This window comes from Nerophis lumbriciformis, linkage group LG02, assembly GCF_033978685.3.
Source record: "Nerophis lumbriciformis linkage group LG02, RoL_Nlum_v2.1, whole genome shotgun sequence".
Lineage (NCBI taxonomy): Eukaryota > Metazoa > Chordata > Actinopteri > Syngnathiformes > Syngnathidae > Nerophis > Nerophis lumbriciformis.
In genome coordinates, this window is record NC_084549.2 from 68,447,501 (window position 1) to 68,475,102 (window position 27,602).

At 37.5% G+C, this 27,602-nt stretch overlaps 2 protein-coding genes across 8 annotated transcripts in view; both read left to right on the top strand.

The window, feature by feature from the left end:
* The first annotated feature begins 4,615 nt into the window (after positions 1-4,615).
* On the top strand, positions 4,616-10,454 carry prorsd1 (prolyl-tRNA synthetase domain containing 1). 2 transcript variants are annotated; one of them, XM_061975351.1, is made up of 4 exons: positions 4,616-4,817; positions 6,359-6,484; positions 6,559-6,648; positions 9,564-10,454. In XM_061975351.1, the coding sequence occupies exons 1-4, from the start codon at positions 4,737-4,739 to the stop codon at positions 9,774-9,776; spliced, it is 510 nt and encodes a 169-aa protein (XP_061831335.1). In that variant the 5' UTR covers positions 4,616-4,736; the 3' UTR covers positions 9,777-10,454. The 2 variants fall into 2 exon arrangements, with proteins under 2 accessions (XP_061831335.1, XP_072771300.1); XM_072915199.1 differs by having other exon boundaries at positions 9,568-9,710.
* A 1,275-nt stretch (positions 10,455-11,729) lies between these two features.
* Positions 11,730-27,602, top strand: part of LOC133610999 (ubiquitin carboxyl-terminal hydrolase 54-like) — a 66,432-nt gene continuing 50,559 nt past the window's right edge. For 2 of the 6 annotated variants that reach the window (XM_061967826.2, XM_061967861.2), the window contains exons 1-3: positions 15,673-16,048; positions 26,661-26,829; positions 26,904-27,198. In XM_061967826.2, the coding sequence (XP_061823810.1) occupies positions 27,001-27,198 (198 nt within the window). In that variant the 5' untranslated portion in view covers positions 15,673-16,048; positions 26,661-26,829; positions 26,904-27,000. Of the gene's footprint in view, positions 11,906-15,670; positions 16,049-26,660; positions 26,830-26,903; positions 27,199-27,602 lie in introns of those variants that run through there. The other 4 variants (XM_061967835.1, XM_061967852.1, XM_061967869.2 and 1 more) reach the window with 4 other exon arrangements.

The window sequence follows — 27,602 nt, forward strand, 5'->3', positions numbered from 1 at the left end:
CAGGCTGAATATTTTGCAGTTGGAACGGTTTGAATCGGATGAAAAATGTGGGAGTTGTGGAACTTTGAAAAATGTCCCATTCATTTCAATGGGAATTTCATGGAAATTTGGGAATTTCGGGAATAGCGGGAATTTTTTGGGAAAATGTTAAAAGACTTGAATGTTCTGAATGAGTTGAAATGGTTGGTGTTGGAATTTTTCAAATCGGTCGAGAAATGTTGACGTAGTAACATTTTTGATTGAGAAATGGTATTAAGGAATTCCAGGAATTTCGGGAAAACTGGGAATTTTTCCAGTTCAAACAACTTCCTTTTTTTTTTCCTGATTAAGAGGAATGTTTGGACGGTGAAACGGTTGAAAAATGTGGAAGTAGTATTCGCAAAAAGGGGTTTGAAAAAAAGGCAATTCTGGAAATTCCTGGAATTTTTTTAACTTGGAAAAATGGTCTGAATCCGTTGAAAAATGTGCAAATGGTGGACGTTTGAAAAATGGCCAATTCATTTTGAATGGGGAATAATGTCCCGGAAAACTGGGAATTCTGGGAAATCTGGGAATTTTTTTAAATTGTTGAAAAAGAGCACACAATTTTGAACAGGCTGAATATTTTGCAGTTGGAACGGTTTGAATCGGATGAAAAATGTGGGAGTTGTGGAACTTTGAAAAATGTCCCATTCATTTCAATGGGAATTTCATGGAAATTTGGGAATTTCGGGAATAGCGGGAATTTTTTGGGAAAATGTTAAAAGACTTGAATGTTCTGAATGAGTTGAAATGGTTGGTGTTGGAATTTTTCAAATCGGTCGAGAAATGTTGACGTAGTAACATTTTTGATTGAGAAATGGTATTAAGGAATTCCAGGAATTTCGGGAAAACTGGGAATTTTTCCAGTTCAAACAACTTCCTTTTTTTTTTCCTGATTAAGAGGAATGTTTGGACGGTGAAACGGTTGAAAAATGTGGAAGTAGTATTCGCAAAAAGGGGTTTGAAAAAAAGGCAATTCTGGAAATTCCTGGAATTTTTTTAACTTGGAAAAATGGTCTGAATCCGTTGAAAAATGTGCAAATGGTGGACGTTTGAAAAATGGCCAATTCATTTTGAATGGGGAATAATGTCCCGGAAAACTGGGAATTCTGGGAAATCTGGGAATTTTTTTAAATTGTTGAAAAAGAGCACACAATTTTGAACAGGCTGAATATTTTGCAGTTGGAACGGTTTGAATCGGATGAAAAATGTGGGAGTTGTGGAACTTTGAAAAATGTCCCATTCATTTCAATGGGAATTTCATGGAAATTTGGGAATTTCGGGAATAGCGGGAATTTTTTGGGAAAATGTTAAAAGACTTGAATGTTCTGAATGAGTTGAAATGGTTGGTGTTGGAATTTTTCAAATCGGTCGAGAAATGTTGACGTAGTAACATTTTTAATTGAGAAATGGTATTAAGGAATTCCAGGAATTTTGGGAAAACTGGGAATTTTTCCAGTTCAAACAACTTCCTTTTTTTTTTTCCTGATTAAGAGGAATGTTTGGACGGTGAAACGGTTGAAAAATGTGGAAGTAGTATTCGCAAAAAGGGGTTTGAAAAAAAGGCAATTCTGGAAATTCCTGGAATTTTTTTAACTTGGAAAAATGGTCTGAATCCGTTGAAAAATGTGCAAATGGTGGACGTTTGAAAAATGGCCAATTCATTTTGAATGGGGAATAATGTCCCGGAAAACTGGGAATTCTGGGAAATCTGGGAATTTTTTTAAATTGTTGAAAAAGAGCACACAATTTTGAACAGGCTGAATATTTTGCAGTTGGAACGGTTTGAATCGGATGAAAAATGTGGGAGTTGTGGAACTTTGAAAAATGTCCCATTCATTTCAATGGGAATTTCATGGAAATTTGGGAATTTCGGGAATAGCGGGAATTTTTTGGGAAAATGTTAAAAGACTTGAATGTTCTGAATGAGTTGAAATGGTTGGTGTTGGAATTTTTCAAATCGGTCGAGAAATGTTGACGTAGTAACATTTTTAATTGAGAAATGGTATTAAGGAATTCCAGGAATTTTGGGACAACCGGGAATGTTTTCATTAAAAAAAAAAAAAAAACTTTTTTCGTCCTGATTAAGAGGAATGTTTGGACGGTGGAACGCTTTAAGTGGGTTGAAAAATGTGGAAGGAGTAGTCGCCAGAAAAAAGGTCAAAAAGGGGCTTGAAAAAAAAGGAAATTCCTGGAATTTTTTTTAACTTGGAAAAATGGTTTAAATCGGTTGAAAAATGTGCAAATGGTGGACGTTTGAAAAATGGCCAATTCATTTTGAATGGGAAAAATGTCCCGGAAAACTGGGAATTCTGGGAAATCTGGTCATTTTTTAAAAATTGTTGAAGGAGAGCACACAATTTTGAACAAGCTGAATATTTTTGGAAATGGAAATTTGGGAATTTCAGGAAAAGCGGGATTTTTTGGGAACATTTAAAAAAAAACTTGAATGTTCTGAATGAGTTGAAATGATTGGTGTTGGAATTTTTCAAATAGGTCGAGAAATGTTGACATAGTAACATTTTTAATTGAGAAATGGTATTAAGGAATTCCAGGAATTTCAGGAAAACCGGGAATTTTTTCAGTTAAAAAAAACAACTTTGTTTTTTCGTCCTGATTAAGAGAAATGTTTGGACGGTGGAACGCTTTAAGTGGGTTGAAAAATGTGGAAGGAGTAGTCGCCAGAAAAAAGGTGAAAAAGGGGCTTGGAAAAAAAAAGGAAATTCCTGGAATTTTTTTTAACTTGGAAAAATGGTTTTAATCGGTTGAAAAATGTGCAAATGGTGGACGTTTGAAAAATGGCCAATTCATTTTGAATGGGAAAATTCTGGGAATTCTGGGAATTTTTCAAATCAGTCGAGAAATGTTGATGTAGTAACATTTTTAATTGAGAAATGGTATTAAGGAATTTCGGGAAAACTGGGAATTTTTCCAGTTCAAACAACTTCCTTTTTTTCCCCTGATGAAGAGGAATGTTTGGACGGTGAAACGGTTGAAAAATGTGGAAGTAGTATTCGCAAAAAGGGGTTTGAAAAAAAGGCAATTCTGGAAATTCCTGGAATATTTTTAACTTGGAAAAATGGTCTGAATCGGTTGAAAAATGTGCAAATGGTGGACGTTTGAAAAATGGCCAATTCATTTTGAATGGGGAAAAATGTCCCGGAAAACTGGGAATTCTGGGAAATCTGGGAATTTTTTTAAATTGTTGAAGAAGACCACACAATTTTGAACAGGCTGAATATTTTGGAGTTGGAGCGGTTTGAATCGGATGAAAAATGTGGGAGTTGTGGGACTTTGAAAAATGTCCCATTCATTTCAATGGGAATTTCATGGAAATTTGGGAATTTCAGGAATAGCGGGAATTTTTTGGGAAAATGTTAAAAGACTTGAATGTTCTGAATGATTGGTGTTAGAATTTTTCAAATCGGTCGAGAAATGTTGACGTAGTGACATTTTTAATTGAGAAATGGTATTAAGGAATTCCAGGAATTTCGGGAAAACCGGGAATTTTTCCAGTAAAAAAAAAAAAAAACTTCGTTTTTTTGTCCTGATTAAGAGGAATGTTTGGACGTTGGAACGGTTTAAGTGGGTTGAAAAATGTGGAAGGAGTAGTCGCCAGAAAAAAGGTCAAAAAGGGGCTTAAAAAAAAAGGAAATTCCTGGAATTTTTTTTAACTTGGAAAAATGGTTTAAATCGGTTGAAAAATGTGCAAATGGTGGACGTTTGAAAAATGGCCAATTCATTTTGAATGGGAAAAATGTCCCGGAAAACTGGGAATTCTGGGAAATCTGGTCATTTTTTTTAAATTGTTGAAGGAGAGCACACAATTTTGAACAAGCTGAATATTTTTGGAAATGGAAATTTGGGAATTTCAGGAAAAGCGGGATTTTTTTGGGAACATTTAAAAAAAAAATTGAATGAGTTGAAATGGTTGGTGTTGGAATTTTTCAAATCGGTCGAGAAATGTTGAAGCACTAACATGTTGAATTGAGAAATGGTATTAAGGAATTCCAGGAATTCCAGGAATTTTGAGAAAACCGGGAATTTTTGGGGAAAATGTTCAAAGACATGAATGTTCTGAATGAGTTGAAATGGTTGGTGTTAGAATTTTTCAAATCGGTCGAGAAATGTTGACATAGTAACATTTTTAATTGAGAAATGGTATTAAGGAATTCCAGGAATTTCGGGAAAACCGGGAATTTTTCCAGTAAAAAAAAAAACAACTTCGTTTTTTTGTCCTGTTTAAGAGGAATATTTGGACGGTGGAACGGTTGAAAAATGTGGACAGAAAAAAGGTCAAAAAGGGGTTTGGAAAAAAAGGAAATTCCTGGAATTTTTTTTAACTTGGAAAAATGGTCTGAATCGGTTGAAAAATGTGCAAATGGTGGACGTTTGAAATATGGCCAATTTATTTTGAATGGGAAAAATGTCCCGGAAATTCTGGGAAATCTGGAAAATAAATATATGAATTTTGGTGTAGAAACCATATAGCGTTCACACAATAAAGCTCAACAGTTGCGGCAGGTGTCCAGCAGGTGGCTGTAGTGCAGGAGGAAGCGAAGGTCAAGTAAACGAAGAAGAAACGGGAAACGAAGAAGAATAAGCAGGAAGCAAACAGCTGTTTCTGCACGTTGACACGTTTTGACTACTTTTTCAACGTTTTGACTACTTTTTCAACTCTTTCAGTGTTTGGTGGATTTATTAATTTATGCAACATGTCGGAGGATCTGCGGGCAGAACTGCAGAAACATTTGGAAGCTTTAAACATTCAGACGAGCTGCGTGGATCATCCACCGGTAACATTTATTTTCTTGTATTTCAATGCCAACATTCTTACCGGCTGGCAGTGACGAAGTCATTTAATTAGATTTTTGGTATTCGAAGCAGGTTATGATGATTGTCATATTTGAATAATAATAAATATTTGGCATAATAGCAACTGAATAACAGCGTTGTGTCGCTTTTACATGTGACAACATCCTGACACGTGACTCTACTGCCCTCTAGTGCCTCCAAACTGCAACTATCTTCAACATCGACTTTTTTGCATTGTTCAGATCCTGTGCGGATTGTGTTCTTTTATTTTATTACGAATTAAATCCAAATGTCAAAATTACATTTCACTTTCTTTGCAAGTAAAAAAAAAGTATTATTTTTTTTCTTAAAATCTGGCTTTGACTTAAACGAGTTTTAGTTTAAAGTGTGTCCTTTTTGCATGTCAGGATGCAGTTAATAATTATTATTATTTAAGAACCTTTCTTGTTTGTTCACTTTTCACCACAATGGATACTTTTTGTATTCAACTTTATTTTGTATATATATGACACACTTTATTGATATTTATGTGTCCAGTTGATGTATGTATATTTATTTAACGATAGCATTTATTATTTATATTTATCTCGCCGAGAAGCTTGGAAACCTTCATGTTGGGCAATTTGAAGATTGTGTTAAAAATTGTAAACATTATTATTTTTATTCAATTATATTTTATATATATATATATATACATATTTTATTGATATTTATTTACTTGATTCATCTATATTTATTCAACAATAATATGTATCATTTGTAATTATGTTATTTAAATATATTTTATTTTGGGGATTTTTTATTACATTTACTTACAAATTATATTTTTGATGTTATAATTATTTGATTTATTTACGGGTTTTTTGTTATGTTTTTTTTAATCTATACAAAGTGCAATCGCTAGTACGCAAGATCTGTTGTCATTAATTTTTACTCTTTCATTACATTTTACTTCTGTTATCGTATGTCAAATAATATTGTATGTAAAATAACATTGTATTTAAAGTAATATTGTACATAAAATAACATTGTATGTAAAATAATATTGTATGTAAAATAACATTGTATGTAAAATAATATTGTATGTAAAATAACATTATGTCAAATAATATTGTACGTAACATTGTATGCCAAATATTGCATGTAAAATAATATTGTACTTAAAATAACAGTGTATATAAAATAATATTGTATGTAAAATAATATTGCATGTAAAATAATATTGTATATAAAATAACAGTGTATGAAAAATAATATTGTATGTAAAATAATATTGTACGTAAAATAACATTGTATGTAAAATAATATTGTACGTAAAATATTGTATGTAAAATAACATTGTATGTACAATACTTTTGTACGTAAAAAAGCTGCTCTGCAACCCCAAATTGTGGGATAAAAAGCCTGTTTGGATTCATGTTTGGCGTAATGACAACTTGTCACCAGCAGGGGGCACCCATGACATCGGTTTGAAGTTTGAATAAGTGCAGAAGAAAAGTGTGTGTGTTATTTTGTGTGTCAGGTGTATACAGTGGAGGAGATGATGCCGCACCTTCAGGACGTTGATGGCGTGGTCACCAAGAATCTTTTCCTGAAGGACAAGAAGAAGAAAAGTTTGTGGCTGGTGTCTGCACGCCATGACCGCCAGGTGACCACTGACTGACTACAGCCCGGCCCCAACACAACATGCCCGCCTGACTGATCCTCTCTGTTGCCCTGCAGGTCAACCTCAACGACCTGGCCAAGAAGCTTGGCGTGGGCAGTGGAAACCTTCGCTTCGCAGACGAGGCCACCATGTTGGACAAACTCAAGGTTGTGAGGAAAATGACAAAAGTTATTTCATCTAAATCTAATATTTTATTAATATTTATGTATTCAGTTGCATTATGTATATTTATTCAACATTAATATGGATTATTTATACATTATATATATATATATATATAATTATTTTTTTTATATATTTATTAGTATTACCGGTATTTACATACTCTATATTGGATTAATTTGTATTATCGATATACTATTTAGTGTATTATATATAATATTTTTAGTGGATTTATGTATATTTATATTTTACTGATATGTATTATTTATAATTATATTTATTTATACATAGATTTTTATAAAACATTTTTTAAATATTTTATATTTGATTGATTAATTGATTTTATGTATATTTAACATTAATATGTATATTATTTAATTATTTATAGACATGAGTATATATATATACAGGTAAAAGCCAGTAAATTAGAATATTTTGAAAAACTTGATTTATTTCAGTAATTGCATTCAAAAGGTGTAACTTGTACATTATATTTATTCATTGCACACAGACTGATGCATTCAAATGTTTATTTCATTTAATTTTGATGATTTGAAGTGGCAACAAATGAAAATCCAAAATTCCGTGTGTCACAAAATTAGAATATTACTTAAGGCTAATACAAAAAAGGGATTTTTAGAAATGTTGGCCAACTGAAAAGTATGAAAATGAAAAATATGAGCATGTACAATACTCAATACTTGGTTGGAGCTCCTTTTGCCTCAATTACTGCGTTAATGCGGCGTGGCATGGAGTCGATGAGTTTCTGGCACTGCTCAGGTGTTATGAGAGCCCAGGTTGCTCTGATAGTGGCCTTCAACTCTTCTGCGTTTTTGGGTCTGGCATTCTGCATCTTCCTTTTCACAATACCCCACAGATTTTCTATGGGGCTAAGGTCAGGGGAGTTGGCGGGCCAATTTAGAACAGAAATACCATGGTCCGTAAACCAGGCACGGGTAGATTTTGCGCTGTGTGCAGGCGCCAAGTCCTGTTGGAACTTGAAATCTCCATCTCCATAGAGCAGGTCAGCAGCAGGAAGCATGAAGTGCTCTAAAACTTGCTGGTAGACGGCTGCGTTGACCCTGGATCTCAGGAAACAGAGTGGACCGACACCAGCAGATGACATGGCACCCCAAACCATCACCCAACCATGCAAATTTTGCATTTCCTTTGGAAATCGAGGTCCCAGAGTCTGGAGGAAGACAGGAGAGGCACAGGATCCACGTTGCCTGAAGTCTAGTGTAAAGTTTCCACCATCAGTGATGGTTTGGGGTGCCATGTCATCTGCTGGTGTCGGTCCACTCTGCTGGTGTCGGTCCACTCTGTTTAGATTTGTCTTGTATTTATTATTTGAATATATTAATTACATACTCTATTTTGGATTAATTTGTATTTAGTTGATTTATGTCTATTTAATGTATTATATATTTTTTATTTAGTTGATTTATGTGTATTTATATTTTACTGATATGTATTATTTATATTTATACATATATTAGATTTTTACAAAAAATAGTATTTACATTTTTTAAATATTTGGTTTATTTGATTGATTTACGCATACATTTTTGTGTATCTATTTGTATGTATTATATTTAAATCCTTTACACTCTATATTGTATTGATATGTATTTAGTTGATTTATGTATATTTAAGATTTATATTATATTTATTTTATTTAGTTGATTTACATATATTTAAGATTTATATAATATGTATTACATTTTTATTCAGTTGATTTATGTATATTTAACATTAATATGTATTTATATATTATTTAATTTAAACACACACACATATATATATATATATATATATATATATATATACACACACACACATACATATGTGTATGTATAGAGATATTGTAACTATGTATACTTTATATGAATATTATTTCTACACTATTGGAATTTTGTAAACAATTTTTTTCCCACAACTTATGATTTTTTTTTAAAATTTCATTACTTTTATGTATTAATTATATTATTACATTATTTAAATGTTATTTTTTGATATTATGATTATTACATTTGTCTTATATATATTATTTGAATATATTACATTAGTATTTTTACATACTCTATATTTTTATTTATTTAGTGGATTTATGTATATTTATATTTTACTGATAGGTATTTATATTTATACATATATTACATTTTTATAATATTTTGGTTATTTGATTGACTTACACATACATTTGCTTTGTATTATTTGTATGTATTAATTATTTTTTCAATTATTTACATACTCTATATTGTATTGATATGTATTTAGTTGATTTATGTTTAAGATTTATATTATATGTATTACATTTTTATTCAGTTGATTTATGTATATTCATTCAACAATATGTATTATTTGTATATTATTTAATTATATATACACTGTATATGTATATATACACACATATACATGTGTATAAAGAGATTTTAACATTATGTATAATTTATATGAATATTATTTATACACTATTAGAATTTTGTAAACATTTCTTTCCTGCAAATTATGAATATTTTTTTATTTGTATGTAGTAATTATATTATTAAATTATTTACATGCTCTATATTGTATTGATATATATTTAGTTAATTTATGGGTCTTTAGTATTTATATTATATTTATTTTTTAATTCAGTTGATGTATGTATATTTATTCAAAATTAATATGTATTTTTTATATGTATATAGTTTATACACACTGTATATATGTATATCTAGATGTTAACAATATGTACAATGTATATAATTTATACACTGTTTTTTTTAAGTTTACAAAGATTTTGATATTATAATTATGTATTTGATTATTTATATTATTGATAATAATATTAATTATCCTTTATATAGCTGTATATACAGTATATATATATTTTTAAAGCTTGTTGTGTGTTCAGGTAGGTCAGGGCTGTGCCACAGCTCTGGCTCTGCTCTTCGACAAGGACCAGAGCGTCAGGCTGGTCCTGGACCAGGACCTGCTGGAAGGAGGACACCCCATGGTATTCTTCCACCCCATGACCAACAGCGCCACCATGGGGCTGCGGCCGCAAGACCTGCTGCGCTTCCTCAAGGAGACGGGTCACGACCCTGTCCTGGAGAACTTTGAGTAGCGGGAAAAGGAGGAGACGTTTCTGCTCCTGGTTCTGGTTCTGGTTCTGGTTCTGGTTCTGGTTCGGGACACGGAGCAGGAGCAGCATAAAAGTCCACAAACAAGCTGACAACAGGACAGAAAACATTTCACTTTTAGCAGTTTTGTTTCAGCTTTTTACTGGAATAATTCATACATCGTATGATAAAACACTTTATTTTACTCTTTAGAATGACACACTTTTAAAAACAAAAGTCTTTTTCTGTTGCGTCTGACCAGTCTTCCTCTTCAGGGAATTAAAGTCAGTGGTCAATCCCAAGTTCTTTTAGATGACATATATGTTGAGTAAGAAGGACCATCAAGACAGAATAGGAATATTATCAAGTTTTACTAAAGCTTTAGGAGACCAGTCCTACAGTCCGTTAATAGCGGCATCTAGAAGCGGTCTGAAAGCCAAACGGAAAGAGACAACTTATTGAATACGAAAACAGCCCCCACCCTGCCCGGAAAGGAATGCAGCCTCATTGTTCTAATACTGATAAGGTAAAAAGGGAGTATGCTATACTCCCACATTCCAACCCCTTCAAGGTAAAGCACAGAGTTTACTTGCGGACATAAGATACAAGCAAAAAGAGTACTCATGGGAAAATATTAGCTGCTTTAAACATGACTATGAATAAAGAAAGAACTCTTAAAAATATATGCATTCTCCACAGAACTTTCCAGTGCTGCGTCGCTAACGAGTGGGTTTTCTCTGTTGTTAGCGGATTAGCAAGTGAACAACCACGCTAACAGTCTTCCTGTGTGCGTGTGATGCGGCTTTCAGAGTAAAAGTATTCTGTCGGTTAGCGTGTTTTGTGTACCAGGTTATGTGAAGCTGCGATGTACAGCTGCAAAGTTAGCATGTTAACGTTAGCGTGCTAAAAGTTAACGTATGTCAAGTACCAAGTTATATGGCTGGTGTAAACGGTTGCAAAATTATCCAAAAACGTTAGCATGCTTACGTTAACATGCCAACAGTTAGCATATGTCACGTACCAAGTTATATGACTTAGGTTTGTAGCGGCAAAATTGGCTCAAAAAGTTAGCATGTTAACGTTAGCGTGCTAAAAGTTAACGTATGTCAAGTACCAAGTTTTATGACCAGGTTGCAAAATTATCAAAAAGTTAGCATGCTAATGTTAGCATTCTAGCAATTGGCACGTGTAACGTACCAAGTTATATGACTCTAAGGTTAGTTTAAAAAAAAAAAATACAATTTAGCTAATGCTAACGTTAGCATGGTAGCTTCACAGCATTCTTACATTTGACCATTTGCGCAGAATTTGATGTAGACGTTAAAAAAAATCCAGGAAGTTGTTTACAAGAAAGAAGCAGCTCTTATTTTGTAAGATAAAGGCAATGGACTTCAGGTTTCGGCGGCACCAGACACGCCCACACGGTCGCCATGGCGATGGCAAAGCCGCTATGTACATATACATGACGTCACAGTCTGACCTGGGATTAAGGATCATCCTTAAAGGATGCCATGTTGTTTTGACAAACATGACGTCACAAACACATATGTGTGGCCTTTGACCCCGCTAGGTGACCCCCTCCCCGCAGACTGAGTGACCTTTGACCCGTTGATTCTCTGTTTGCCAGCTTTGCGTCACTCTGTCGCCTGGGCAACCAGGCTCAGCCGCGTCGCTATGGGAAACGGTCCTGAAATGAGCTGTTGTTAAACACGCGCGCGCTTGTGTGTGTGCGCGTGACCGTGCGTGGCGGTCTAGACTATAATGACCGCATGACAACAAACAAGTTTAGTGAACTAACGCAGCAAACTGTGACGTCATAACAGCTCATATCAAACAAAAATAGCGTCGTCATCTTTGTGGAGGATTTTTTTTTTTTTTTAAATATTTTATCATATTCGAGTGAATAATATCAAAGTATATACGATGATTTGATATCAAATCATCGGATTACCTGGAGGACTACGCAGACGCGCGCCTGCCCCTTTAAGAGACCCCGGAAGTGTCCGCCTCAGGCAGGGGCGGGCACGCGGCGTCAGGTGTACGCGCAAAAAAATGAGGATGATGTCATTCTGCACACGCGTCACCTGGGAGACGGGAGCACGGAGACTGGGAAGAGGACTCATTTCCCGCCAAAGTAAGCGACACAATAACTAACGCGACGCCATCTACGCAGCCAACTTCCGCCATTTAATGGACGCTAACACTTGCGCACTTCATTAGCATGACGTCACAACATTAGCTCTTCCTACTGCACCTATACTATGTATATGTATATGCACATATATGTGTATTATATGTACTACTGTGTGTATGATGGGGCTGCTGGATCTGCCGGAGAGAAAGTGAGCGAGTGACGCACTTCCTGGATGACATCATCCTCACACCTGTAATGTTTGCTCCTGCAGTCATCTGAGACACGCACGTCCCCGTGTCATATGCACGGGTCACGTGACCGCCTCAGTGTAAACACAGTGAGCGTTTGGAGAATATGATGCAGGAAGATTCATCCATTTTCTACCGCTTGTCCCTTATCAAAATATATTTAATTGATACAATATTTAGTTCAGTTATAATTCCGTGTTGACCTTAGAGAACTGTAGTAGTTTGTTTGCGACAAAGCTCCTTACTCCAAAATAACCTTTATGCTATACATGAATACAGTGTTTGAACATTAAATTAGGATTGAAAACTGTATCACGATATCAGTGTTTGATATCGATAATTATTGATATTTTTTGACCTGTGGAAAATAAGGAGCAGGATTAAAATATATTTAATTTGAAATGCAGCTGGTATAGGCTCCAGCACCCACGGGACAAGCGGTAGAAAATGAATGGATGGATGGATAATGTGATTATAATCCCTCAACTATCAAGGCAGAAAGGAAATCTTAACGCAAGCATCTCAAACATCCATCCATCCATCTTCTTCCGCTTATCCGAGGTCGGGTCGCGGGGGCAGCAGCCTAAGCAGGGAAGCCCGGACTTCCCTCTCCCCAGCCACTTGGTCCAGCTCCTCCCGGGGGATCCCGAGGTGTTCCCAGGCCAGCCGGGAGACATAGTCTTCCCCGTGGCCTCCTACCGGTCGGATGTGCCCGAAACACCTCCCTAGGGAGGCATTCGGGTGGCATCCTGACCAGATGCCCAAACCACCTCATCTGGCTCCTCTCCATGTGGAGGAGCAGCGGCTTTAGTTTGAGCTCCTCCCGGATGACAGAGCTTCTCACCATATCTCTAAGGGAGAGACCCGCCACCCGGCGGAGGAAACTCATTTCGGCCGCTTGTACCCTTGATCTTGTCTTTTCGGTCATAAGCATCTCAAACAATTTCAACAAACTATTAAAATCACATTGAACACTAAACAATACGCTCTTATTGTGAAGGAATATGTAAGAAATGCTTCGTAAAGTGCAAGAAAATAGTGCAAAGTGTGAAAATGTCAACTTGGAGAAACCTGAGAGGAACTATTTTCTGCAGGTTTAGTGGCAGGAAGTTACAGCTGTGCTCTAAAGGGTGAGCGCGGCTAAGGTGGTGTGGTGTTAGCGGCCTCGCCTTGCATCATTTACAGACCACATTGGTCTGACTATACGGTCCCTTTAAAAACATCCAAAAACTGTCCAAGTGACTTTTTCCTCTTTTATTCACAATTTCTTCATTTTACATTCTCTTCCCACTCCATGCAAAGAATCAACCAAACCTGATAGTTGATACTGTTACCTGATTGGCTGTTAGCTTGTCACGCCTACTGATCAGTGAGTACTTCCTGCGTTGCTTGGTTACGAGAGAGCAACCAACCTTGCTTCCTAACTTTTGCCGAAAAAAATAAATACAATTATATATATATATATATACAATGTATGTATATATATATATATATAGTATATTATATATATATATATATATACATAATATATATATATATATATATATATATATATATATACATACACATAATATATATATATATATAACCCCCCCCCTAGAGGGGGGGGGTTACCCACATATGCGGTCCTCTCCAAGGTTTCTCATAGTCATTCACATCGACGTCCCACTGGGGTGAGTTTTTCCTTGCCCGTATGTGGGCTTTGTACCGAGGATGTCGTTGTGGCTTGTGCAGCCCTTTGAGACACTTGTGATTTAGGGCTATATAAATAAAGATTGATTGATTGATTGATTGATATATATATATATATATATATATATATATATATATATATATATATACATACATACACACACACACACATACGTATTTGTACATAATGTACATTAATAAATATATATAAAATGTATATGTATAAATACACATATATTAAGGGTGTAATGGTACACAACAATTTCGGTTCAGTACGTACCTCGGTTTAGAGGTCACGGTTCGGTTCATTTTCGGTACAGTAAGAAAACAACAAAATATACATTTTTTTGGTTATTTATTTACCAAATTTGTAAACAATGGCTTTATCCTTTTAACATTGGGAACACTATAATAATTATGCCCAAAAATAGAAATAGCTCTGTGTGTTTTACGGTACACTAGTGTGCCGCGGCACAGTGGTTGAAAAACACTGTTGTAAGGATTGTGATTTCCCCAAAAAGTGCACTTCCCCTTTAAGGATGTAGTAAATGTGATACATCATGTAATATCAGTACACACCAGTGACGGCCCCGCCTCACCTGCAGACTGCAGGTGTATCTAATTCACAACTCCTCCAACACGAACATTATTGTTTTTGCACTTTTTGGCTTCTTATTAATTAACTTTTGTAACCTATTTTCATGGGCTTTCCTCTTTGTGATGTTAAGTTCCTGTTATGCGCTGTTATACAGTATATGCCTTGAGCTCTTATTTTGAAGGCGCTAAGAGCGGAAGTGATGTCACGTTGCGGAGGTTTTTGAAAGAAGGTAAAGTGGTCCTCGTGTAAACTGGAGCCTCCGTGTTTGTTATTTTGTAGTTTCATACAGTATAGGCGACATTTATAAACCCTCGGTTACACTTTTTTAAATAGATTCAATCTTGCACGTGGAAAGTTTAAGTGAGGGCTTTAGTTGCGGCGCATGGACTTAATTTCTAAGTAAAGGTAAGACCATAATAACGTTTTTTTTATTAAATGTGCTTTTTTGTGTGCTACAGTTTGTATGTGTAAAGTTAAAGTTAAGTTAAAGTAGCAATGATTGTCACACACACACTAGGTGTAATGAAATGTGTCTTCTGCATTTGACCCATCCCCTTGTTCACCCCCTGGGAGGTGAGGGGAGCAGTGGGCAGCAGCGGCGCCGCGCCTGGGAATCATTATTGGTGATTTAACCCCCAATTCCAAGCCTTGATGCTGAGTGCCAAGCAGGGAAGAATGCTGGTATGAGCTTTTAAACATAACCCCTTAACTGCTGCCAATCAAATGGTGAATAAGATACTCTTTAGGGTTCATATGTTTGTAAATCTGACTGTGATGAAGTCAGTGCCTCACCAGCCATCAACCTCACCGCACGTCACTGGTACACACATTTACTAGAAAAGTCACGTTAAAAAAATGCTTTAAAATGTAATATCGGAAATTATCGGTATCGTTTATATTTTAATTTTTTTAATTTTTATTAAATCAACATAAAAAACACAAGATACACTTACAATTAGTGCACCAACTCATTCACACAAAAGGGTTGTTTCTTTCTGTTATGAATATTCTGGTTCCTACATTATGTATCAATATATATCAACACAGTCTGCAAGGGATACAGTCCGTAAGCACACATGATTGTGCGTGCTGCTGGTCCACTAATAGTACTAACCTTTAACAGTTCATTTGACTCATTTTCATTAATTACTAGTTTGGATGTAACTGTTTTTATATTGTTTTACTTTCTTTTTTTATTCAAGAAAATGTTTTTAATTTATTTATCTTATTTTTTTAAAAGGACCTTATCTTCACCATACCTGGTTGTCCAAATTAGGAATAATAATGTGTTAATTCCACGACTGTATATATCGGTATCGGTTGATATCGGTAATTAAGAGTTGGACAATATCGGCAATAAAGCCATTATCGGACATCCCTAATTTCAATCTGTTATTTATCCTCCGTGTTAGCGGAGTGCAACATGTAAACACACACGCATGTTGACATCCATGCGCGCACTCGCGTCGTCGTGCTCGAGCCTCAGGTAGTAGCCCCTCCCCCCCCCCGGTGCTCCATCCTCTCCAACAATGCTAACAGCCAAGCTAAGCTAACATGACTTCTTCTTGCCGAGCTTCCCGCCTCCCGCCCGGTCTCCTGCCTCAGGTGAGCCGCCGTTCCCCGGGCCGCCGAGCCTCTCTCCCGCCTCTCGGAGGACGTTTGAACGCGGCGACCGTTATACCTCATTCATTGAAAGTCGCGAGTCCGGTTCGCGTTACGTTTAAAAAAAAAAAAAAAAAAAAAAAAAAAAGCCTCCGCGCCGCGGCGAACAAGACGTGCGGGAGAATGTGTGCCGAAGCGGACTAAAATGTTGAATTTGTTGTGGGTGAAGTTTGCTGGGAGTGACGCAGTGCTGCGCCGAAAAAAGTCCGTTAGAAAAAGAGCCGTTTTTTAAATTCCTCACCTTTAACGGCGTCTTTTCCGCGCGGTCTGCTATTGTGCGCCGTCATCGGTGTCAAAAAAAAAAAGTGTGACGCATTTGTAAAAAAAAAAAAAAAAAATCTGCGTGATGACGTCAGCAACGTGTGCGTGACGTCACACAGCAGAAACAAAAAAATCTGTGTTTTCATGCTAAAAAAGCACGGTATAGCTTGGTTGGTACAGTGGCCGTGCCAGCAACTTGAGGGTTCCGGGTTCGATCCCTGCATCCGCCATCCGAGTCACTGCCGTTGTGTCCTTGGGCAAGACACTTTACCCACCCGCTCCCAGGGCCACCCACACTGGCTTAAATGTAATTTAAATATTGGGTTTCACTATGTAAAGCGCTTTGAGTCACTGGAGAAAAAGCGCTATATAAATATAATTCACTTCACTTCACACTTTGACGTGGTGCGGTGGGGGCCATTTGTGGCTCGCATTTTGTTTTTTAATAGCCCCTGACACATTGTCAAGACAAAATAAAAGTATTCCAGTTCAGTTCAGTTTCAATTTATTTGGGACATGCATACGATACAATGTAATGTGGGTTATGCTTAGAGATGTCCGATAATGGCTTTTTTGCCGATATCCGATATTGTCCAACTCTTAATTACCGATTCCGATATCAACCGATACCGATATATACAGTCGTGGAATTAACACATTATTATGCCTAATTTTGTTGTGATGCCCTGCTGGATGCATTAAACAATGTAACAAGGTTTTCCAAAATAAATCAACTCAAGTTATGGAAAAAAATGCCAACATGTTAGTGCTGCAAGGGGTTCTGGGTATTTGTTCTGTTGTGTTTATGTTGTGTTACGGTGCGGATGTTCTCCCGAAATGTGTTTGTCATTCTTGTTTGGTGTGGGTTCACAGTGTGGCGCATATTTGTAACAGTGTTAAAGTTGTTTATACGGCCACCCTCAGTGTGACCTGTATGGCTGTTGACTTGCTTTCACTTGTGTGTGTGAAAAGCCGTAGATATTATGTGATTGGGACGGCACGCAAAGGCAGTGCCTTTAAGGCAGTGGTCCCCAACCACCGGGCCGTGGATCGATTGGTACCGGGCCGCACAAGAAATTAAAAAAATAAAATAAATTATTATTATTATTTTTTTTAATCAAATCAACATAAAAAACACAAGATACACTTACAATTAGTGCACCAACACTGAGCTCATCTAAGATGGACTGATACAAAGTGGAAAAGTGTTCTGTGGTCTGACGAGTCCACATTTGAAATTGTTTTTGGAAACTGTGGACGTCGTGTCCTCCGGACCAAAGAGGAAAAGAACCATCCGGATTGTTATAGGCGCAAAGTTGAAAAGCCAGCATGTGTGATGGTATGTGGGTGTATTAGTGCCCAAGACATGGGTAACTTACACATCTGTGAAGGCACCATTAATGCTGAAAGGTACATACAGGTTTTGGAACAACATATGTTGCCATCCAAGCAACGTTACCATGGACGCCCCTGCTTATTTCAGCAAGACAATGCCAAGCCACGAGTTACAACAGCGTGGCTTCATAGTAAAAGAGTGCGGATACCAGACTGGCCTGCCTGTAGTCCAGACCTGTCTCCCATTGATAATGTGTGGCGCAATATGAAGCAACTTAAGGTGTACATCAAGCAAGAATGAGAAATAATTCCACCTGAAAAGCTTCAAAAATGTGTCTCCTCAGTTCCCAAACGTTTACTGAGTGTTGTTAAAAGGAAAGGCCATGTAACACAGTGGTAAAAATGCCCCATGTGACAACTTTTTTACAAGGTGTTGCTGCCATTAAATTCTAAGTTAATGATTATTTGCAAAAAAAAAAAAAAAAAAAGTTTCTCAGTGTGAACATTAAATATCTTGTCTTTGCAGTCTATTCAATTGAATATAAGTTGAAAAGGATTTGCAAATCATTGTATTCTGTTTTTATTTACCATTTACACAACGCGTCAACTTCACTGGTTTTGGGCTTTGTATTATCGGCCCAGCACTAGTTCTGACCCAGTTGTTCACCAATCACAGAAGGTCTGCCAACACTCTTTTAAGACTTTCACAGGAAAATAGTTATTTATTGAAATAGTCCTGAGGGAAAAGGAAATCATCTTTTTCATTTTTGATCTCTCTTTCATTCCCCCTCAACTCAGTCTGGCAGGATTGATCGGGGCGAAAGTGACGTCCTCTTTCTTTCTTGTAACGTTGTCTTGTCTGAGGCGCCGCTGCCTCCATCGAGGACCAGCGGCCTGCGGACAAAAGAGAAAGTGAAAGAAGTCCGGCTGCTGTCTGCCCGTACAAACAATCCCAGAGGTTCCGGAAGATGCCGGACTCCTAGAATCCTTGCAGAGCGACTGCATGACACTGGCGCTCTGCCTGCCTGGCGTATCACAAGCGATTATAGCGTGTGTGTGTGTGCCGTTTTTGTTGCATAACTACTTCAGTGCCAGATCCGCCTGAGAGGGAGGAAATGAACTCCCACCAGCTGAAGCATTCCTAGCTCCCTGATTGGTCAGCTGTCTCTGCAGGTGTTTGAAAAAGCACAATCCTGGCAAGGTGTCGTACAGATGAGTGGTGACAGACTCAACCAGGGATTCACTTTGTCCCTTCATCCTGTGACCACCGCAAATAATTCTACGGACAGAACTTGGAGGCGCAGTCTGGGCCTCGAGGGGTTCTGATTTGGTGTGTGTGAGATTGGCTCTCTTGTCCCTCTGGGTGACGTGTCATGTGGTCTTGCTGGCTTCATCCCACTTTGACCTCGCCGGTCGCTGGTCCGCGGCTGGAACAGGAACTAGGGCTGCAACGATTAGTCGACAGTAAAATTTGTCGCCGACGATTCTGTGTCGACAATAGTCGTGACATCATCACTCGTGTTTCTCCGGGCGGAAGCGGGTCACCCGCGAAAACATGACACGTGATTTTTTCCGTTTATAGTCGGACATCTGTCTTTTTTATCTATGTAAAAATATAAAAAAACATGTTTAATGTACCCTAAGATTTTTAGTTCAAACAAAGCCAATAATGCCATTTTTTGTGGTCACCTTTTAGAGATGCGCGGATAGGCAATTATTTCATCCGCAACCGCATCAGAAAGTCGTCAACCATCCGCCATCCACCCGATGTAACATTTGATCAGAACCGCACCCGCCCGCCATCCGCCCGCACCCGCCCGTTGTTATATATCTAATATAGACGATGCAAGGCATTAGTGAGGTTATAAAGCTTTTGCCTGTTAAAGAAAGGAGACTGATCCAATGCAGCACAGACATTCGCGTGCCACGCTGTCACGACCCAGACGCACACCAGTGCACAATCATATGGGAGCCGCGCTGAGCGCACCTCCAAGCGCGTCTCGCTGCCGGCGACGGCCGGGTATGGGCCCAACGCTCCAGCGCCATCCATTTTCAGGGCTAGTTGATTCGGCGGGTGGGTTGTTACACACTCCTTAGCGGGTTCCGACGTCCATGGCCACCGTCCTGCTGTCTATATCAACCAGGGTGAGCCCCACCCCTTTCGTGAGCGCACTGCGCCCGGAGTGACCCCTGTTACGCGCCCCCGGAAACAGGGGTGGCGGGCAGGTAAGCTGCGCGGGCGGAGCGCGCGGAGTGACCCCTGTTACGAGCCCCCGGCCACGGGGGTGGCGGGCAGGTAAGCTGCTTACCTGCTGCGCGTGACGCCGGCCGCGGCGAAGGCGGACGAGGCGGGGTGTCGGTGCGGTGGGCGCGGTGGTGACCCTGGACGTGCGTCGGGCCCTTCTCGCGGATCGCCTCAGCTACGGCTCCCGGTGGGGCCCTCTCGGGGGAAGGGGCCTCGGTCCCGGACCCCGGCGAGGCGTCGGGGGCCTTCTCCGCTCCGTAAAAGTGTCCATCTCTTTTTTTTTTTCTTCTTCTGTTGTGGCATATGCAGCAGGTGCCTGCTCGTTTTTCGTATGTGGGTAACAACATTTAACTATGTATATATATTTCCGAATTGGTTTAACTGCCACCCGCCTGAATCTATTTAAAATCTAATTTTTTTTTATTTCAACCGCCCGACCCGACCCGCGGATAAAATCTAATTTTTTTAAATTTCATCCGCCCGATCCGCGGATAATCCGCGGACTCCGCGGTTGAGCCCGCAAACCACGCATCTCTATCACCTTTATTTAGAAAATTATCGAAATACATTTTGATACCGGTACCAAAATATATATATATCAAAGTTAAAGGGGAACATTATCACCAGACCTATGTAAGCGTCAATATATACCTTGATGTTGCAGAAAAAGACCATATATTTTTTTAACCGATTTTCGAACTCTAAATGAATGAATTTTGGCGAATTAAACGCCTTTCTATTATTCGCTCTCGGAGCGATGACGTCATCGGGAAGCAATCCGCCATTTTCTCAAACACATTACAAACACCGAGTCAAATCAGCTCTGTTATTTTCCGTTTTTTCCACTGTTTTCCGTACCTTGGAGACATCATGCCTCGTCGGTGTGTTGTCGGCAGAGGTGGATAGAGTAGCCAGAAATTGTACTCAAGTAAGAGTACTGTTACTTTAGAGATGTATTACTCAAGTAAAAGTAAGGAGTAGTCACCCAAATATTTACTTGAGTAAAAGTAAAAAGTATGTTGTGAAAAAACTACTCAAGGACTGAGTAACTGATGAGTAACATACACACTCATATTATATATATATATATATATATATATATATATATATATATATATATATATATATATATATATATATATATATATATATATATATACATAGATACATATACATTGATATATACAGTATATCATTTATATGTATTTATTTTGCTGTTTTTGTTTACATGTTAAATGTGTTTTAATGAATATACATGCATGTTTAACACATATAGATTCCTTTCTTTCATGAAAACTAGAATATAAGTTGGTGTATTACCTGATTCTGATGACTTGCGTTGATTGTAATCAGACAGTAGTGATGATAACGTCCACGTTTTCAAATGGAGGAGAAGAAAAGTTCCTCCTTTCTGTCTAATACCACATGAAAGTTTCCAGCTTCCATATTCGTTTTTATACACTTTACAAGAAATATATTGGCGTCAAACTCCGTAGCTTGCTAGCTTGTTTGCGCTGGCTTTCGGAGACTCTTGTTTTGAAAGCGCAGGCGCGATGGAGCGGCACTTTTATTGTGAAGACAGGAACGTCCTCATGTGCGGTCAGTCTTTAGGCTTTTGACAGGATGTACGGTTGAAATAAAAAAGTATCTTTTTTCCTTCACACTTTTGATTGATTGATTGGAACTTTTATTAGTAGATTGCACAGTACAGTACACATTCCGTACAATTGACCACTAAATGGTAACACCCCAATAAGTTTTTCAACTTGTTTAAGTCAGGTCATGTGACCACCTGGCTCTGTTTGATTGGTCCAACGTCACCAGTGACTGCATCTGATTGGTGGAACGAAGTGAAACGTCACCAGTAAGGCAGGCATTTTGAAGGTCTGTCTGACAGACCAAAACAAACAAAGCGTGCATTAACAGATCGATAAAAATTAGTAGCGAGTAGCGAGCTGAATGTAGATAAAAGTAGCGGAGTAAAAGTAGCGTTCCTTCTCTATAAATATACTTAAGTAAAAGTAAAAGTATGTTGCATTAAAACTACTCTTAGAAGTACAATTTATCCCAAAAGTTACTCAAGTAGATGTAACGGAGTAAATGTAGCGCGTTACTACCCACCTCTGGTTGTCGGAGGGTGTAACAACACGAACAGGGACGGATTCAAGTTGCACCAGTGGCCCAAAGATGCGAAAGTGGAAAGAAATTGGACGTTTGTTCCGCACACTTTACCGACGAAAGCTATGCTACGACAGAGATGGCAAGAATGTGTGGATATCCTGCGACACTCAAAGCAGATGCATTTCCAACTGGACTGGACAGATCAGCTTTCAGGAAAAGAGAGCGGATGATCGCCGAATTCGTCCTCGCTTTCTCCCGTATCCCTGTCTGTTGTGTCGGTTTCGCTTGCATACGGTTCAAACCGATATGGCTCAATAGCTTCAGTTTCTTCTTCAATTTCGTTTTCGCTACCTGCCTCCACACTACAACCAACCGTTTCAATACATGCGTAATCTGTTGAATCGCTTAAGCCGCTGAAATCCGAGTCTGAATCCAAGCTAATGTCGCTATAAACTTGCTGTTCTTTCCGCCATGTTTGTTTGTATTGGCATCACTGTGTGACGTCACAGGAAAATGGACGGGTGTATATAACGATGGTTAAAATCAGGCACTTTGAAGCTTTTTTTAGGGATATTGCGTGATAGGTAAAATTTTGAAAAAAACTTCGAAAAATAAAATAAGCCACTGGGAACTGATTTTTAATGGTTTTAACCCTTCTGAAATTGTGATAATGTTCCCCTTTAAAGTATCAATGATTGTCACACACACACACTAGGTGTGGTGAAATTTGTCCTCTGCATTTGACCCATCCCCTTGTTCACCCCCTGGGAGGTGAGAGGAGATGTGAGCAGCAGCGGTGCCGCGCCCGGGAATCATTTTTGATGTTTTAACCCCCAATTCCAACCAAGCAGGGAGGTAATGGCTCCCATTTTTATAGTCAACAACTAGGCCACTGAGTAGGTTTTATATATATATATATATATATATATATATGTATATATATATATATATATATATATATATATATATATATATATGTATATATATTAGGGCTGCAACAACTAATCGCTTAAATCGATTAAAATCGATTATAAAAATAGTTGGCGATTAATTTAGTCATCGATTCGTTGGATCTATGCTAAGCGCATGCGCAGAGGCTACTTTTTTTATTTTTTATTTTTTTAATTTTTTTTTTATAAACCTTTATTTATAAACTGCAACATGTACAAACAGCTGAGAAAACAATCATCAAAATAAGTATGGTGCCAGTATGCTGTTTTCTTTCAATAAAATACTGGAAAGGATAGAAATGTAGTTTGTCTCTTTTATCCGATTATTAATCGATTAATCAAATTAATAATCAACAGATTAATCGATTATCAAATTAGTTGTTAGTTGCAGCCCTAATATATATATATATATATATATATATATATATATATATATATATATATATATATATATATATATATATATATATATACTTGTGTGTGTATATATATATGTATATGTATATATGTGTGTATTGTCCAGGGTGTACACCGCCTTCCGCCCGAATGCAGCTGAGATTGTTAGATTACAAGATTATTACCAAATCTGTGTTATATGTGTTTTATGTTGCACGATTGCACCAAGAAAAATTCCTAGTTTGTGAATCCGTTCTCAAACAATGGCAATAAAAACTATTCTGATTTTGATTCTGATTCTGATCTGAAATAGGCTCCAGCAACCCTATATATGTATATTTGTATATATATATATATATATATATATATATATACATACATATATATATACATATATATATATATATATGTATATATATATATATATATACATATATATATATATATATATATATATATATGTATATATATATATATATACATATATATATATGTATATATATGTATATACACATATATATATATGTATATATATGTATATACACATATATATATATATATATATATATATATATATATATATATATATATATATATATATATATATATATATATATATATATATATATATATATATATATATGCATGCATGCTTTGTAGCCCTTGCCTCGAAAGCAAATAATGTTTGCCTTGGTGCACGTCCAACTTGCCTTGGTGCCCTTAAATATGAGCCCTCCTTTAAGGTAACACTTGCCTTGACCTTAAAAAGTTAAAATTGGAGGCCTGATATCATCCAGTGTTTGAAGTCAAAGTAGAATAGGATTTAAGTTGACATCGTGCCTTTCAGTCAAATAAAGCACCAATCAGTTTCAATTTGCCATTCAAACTCCAATATTTGATATTAATGTACACAAAGCATGTTGACTCTTTTCTTTGAGGAAATAACTTGAAATGCTGCTGTAGATTTTGTGACTGAATGAACTTCATCAAGTTGTGATGTGGTGTGGCGAGGAGGACACAATCACCACGTTCATCAATAATATGTATATCCATAATTGGCCTCAATTTGATCTTCCTCACCAGCTCCATCCTGCCTGGCTCATTTGTTTCCCGAGCCGTTTTAATCGCGGGCGCGCGCTCGTCATGTGTGCTGCGTTAATCCGTCCCTCGTTAGCTGCTGCTAGCGCGCCGCCGCTAATTAGAGACGCGCCGTTAGCCGAGGAGCTGCAGACAGACTAATCCCGTGCAGACACATCTCGCTAATCCCTCTCTTCTGAACTGTGCTTTACCTCCACAACACACACACACACACACACACACACACGCGCGCGCTCCTTTCCCACTATCCACTGTACAATTCTTCAAAATAGGGACGCACCCATCGAGCGGCCAGCTAAAGTACATTCCTCGCAAGTATTATTATCACTGGAGGAAAAGGCTAAACATATTACACACCAAGCAGGAGCAGACAAGAAGGCATGCTAATTGCTAAGCTAGCTTGAAACGTTCGTATCTCAAATCAATGTCCGCCATTTAATTGAATTTAATCGGTGCCAAAACATCACAATTTGACCAGAAAATAAAAACTTTTAGATAATTAGAGTATTGTATGAAAAACAACAGAATACAGTACAAACAAGTACAGTAGTTTTATGAATGATAATGTACAGTTTTTAACTTGGAGAGTGGACTTCTCTCCAGCTGCTTCCCCGTCAAACACAACATCAGCAGTTTCTCCATATTTTCATGGATAAATGTACGCCGTCTCTATCTTATTTCAACATCCTTGGCTGGCGTTAAGGACTCACTCTGTATCAGTACCGTGCAGACGAGCAGTGCGACGCTCCAACTGCTTCACCTCGTGTTTTTGATGATTTCTTTCTTTTATTCAATCAATATCATCCACTTCTTCTTTATGGAAGTTTAATTTGTGTCTTTATTAAGACTGCTTTTTTTGGACATTGGATTTATGTAACTGAATTTTTGCATTTGAGTCTTGTCAACTGATTTTATTTTTTTTTTTACATTAAATAATGCTGACAATTTCATTGAAAAAAAATTGTTAGCTTGTGTTTAAAAAAAAGTGTATAAAAATCAGTGTTTAAAAATTCAGTGTATAAAAATTCAGTGTTTAAAAATTAAATTTGTAAAAAAATTACTGTTTTAAAATTCAGTGTCTTAACATTCAGTGTTTCAAAATTCAGTGTTTTAAAGTTAAATTAAAAAAAAATTACTGTTTAAAAATTCAGTGTATGAAAATTCAGTTTGAAAATTCAATGTTTCAAAATTCAGTGTTTTAAAATTCAGTGCATAAAAAATCAGTGTTTCAAAATTCAGTATTTTTAAAATTAAATTTGAAAGAATTCACTGCTTAAAAATTCAGTGTACGAAAATTAAATTTCAAAATTCAGTGTTTTGAAATCCAATTTTTAAAAATTCACTGTTATTCACTATTATTATAAATTGAGTGTTTCAAAATTCAATGTTTAAAATGCAGTGTTTTAAAATTCAGTGCATAAAAAAAAATCAGTGTTTTAAAATTCACTGTTTAAAATTCAGTGCATAAAAATTCAGTGTTTCAAAATTCAGTGTTTTAAAATTATTATTTTTTAAATTATAATTTTTTAAATTCACTGTTTTAAAAATTCAGTGTACAAAAATTCAGTGCTTGAAAACTCAATGTTTAAAAATTAATTGTTTAGAATTGCAGTGTTTTAAAAGTCAGTGTATAAAAATTCAGTGTTTTAAAATCCAATTTTTTAAATTCACTGTTTAAAAATTAAATTTTTAAAATTCACTGTTTAAAAAGTCACTGTATTAGAATTCAGTGTATAAAAATTCAGAACTGAAAAATTCTGTTCAGGCAGAAAAATTTGCTGCTTCATAAAGCAAGACCCACTTGTGGTAAATTAAGACTGAAGCAATCGATCTTGTCTCAGAATCAGCCAATGAGGTGTCAAGTTTGCAGTCACATGACACTGGTCTTAATTTACCACAAGTGGGTCCCGACATCTGCGGTCCCCTCCAATGTTTCTCTTTGTCATCCCATTGGGTTGAGTTTTTTCTTGCCCTGATGTCGTTGTGGCTTGTGCAGCCCTTTGAGACACTTGTGATTTAGGGCTATATAAGTAAACTTTGATTGATGACTTTGATGTCAGTTGGGGGCCCTTTAAAGGCTGCATCGTCAACCCTTGTGTGTGTGTGTGTGTGTGTGTGTGTGTGTGTGTGTGTGTGTGTCTCCCACCAGTGTCTGCAATGACCTCTGACCCGGCTGACCCATTTGTCTGTCCACTGCAGCTGAAGGACTTTTGAGAGGAGGTCAAAGTTCATCAGGCAGGATGAAAGGGGTATTTATCAGCCAGCATCAGCGCCCTTAATAGTCTGGAATCTGTTGGAGTTTTCTCCCCCGCTGGAACGTAAGTTTCACCTTCGGACGTTCAAGAAAACACGAGGGAACCCTGACCTGACCGCATTGATTCACGAAGCGCAGTGACTGCCTTTCGAAATGGCCGCCTGGACGCGACGGAGGCTCGGGAGCTGATCCCCGCCGGGGTCGTGCGCAGCGGGGAGGCGGCCCGGCGTCCATCATGTCCTGGAAGAGGAACTACCTGGCGGCGGGCGTCTGCGCAGGCGCGGGGGCGGCCGTCGGCGCGGCGACGGGAGGCGTCACAGGTGGCGGGATGCAGGGAATGCTGACGCCTCGCACCGTGACCTCCATCGCTCCCAGTAAAGGACTGAGCAACGAGCCGGGACAGAACAGCTGCTTCCTCAACAGTGCCCTGCAGGTACACACACACACTCACACAAACACACACACACACACAGGTTATCATTTGGAATGTGGGACCAAGTTTTTGATCATGACTTGTGGGGACCACCCTTTCTACAGGTTGTGGAGGCATAACAAAAATGGTGTAAAATGTCCACTGCCCAGTTAGCTCATACACGTCTTTAAATCTCTGGATTGATGAAGTAATGTGCTGATCATTCTTACTGGGGACCCTGGGGAAAAAGAGTTAATATGGTTCATGGGGACCACATTTAAATCATTTTGCATAATTCACACAAATTTATACGTAACTACTGAGGACCATTTAGGAAAAAAAAAAAGTTCATATGACATGATGGTCAGAATCATACTTGCCAACCCTCCCGGATTTTCCGGTAGACTCCCGAAATTCAGCGGCTC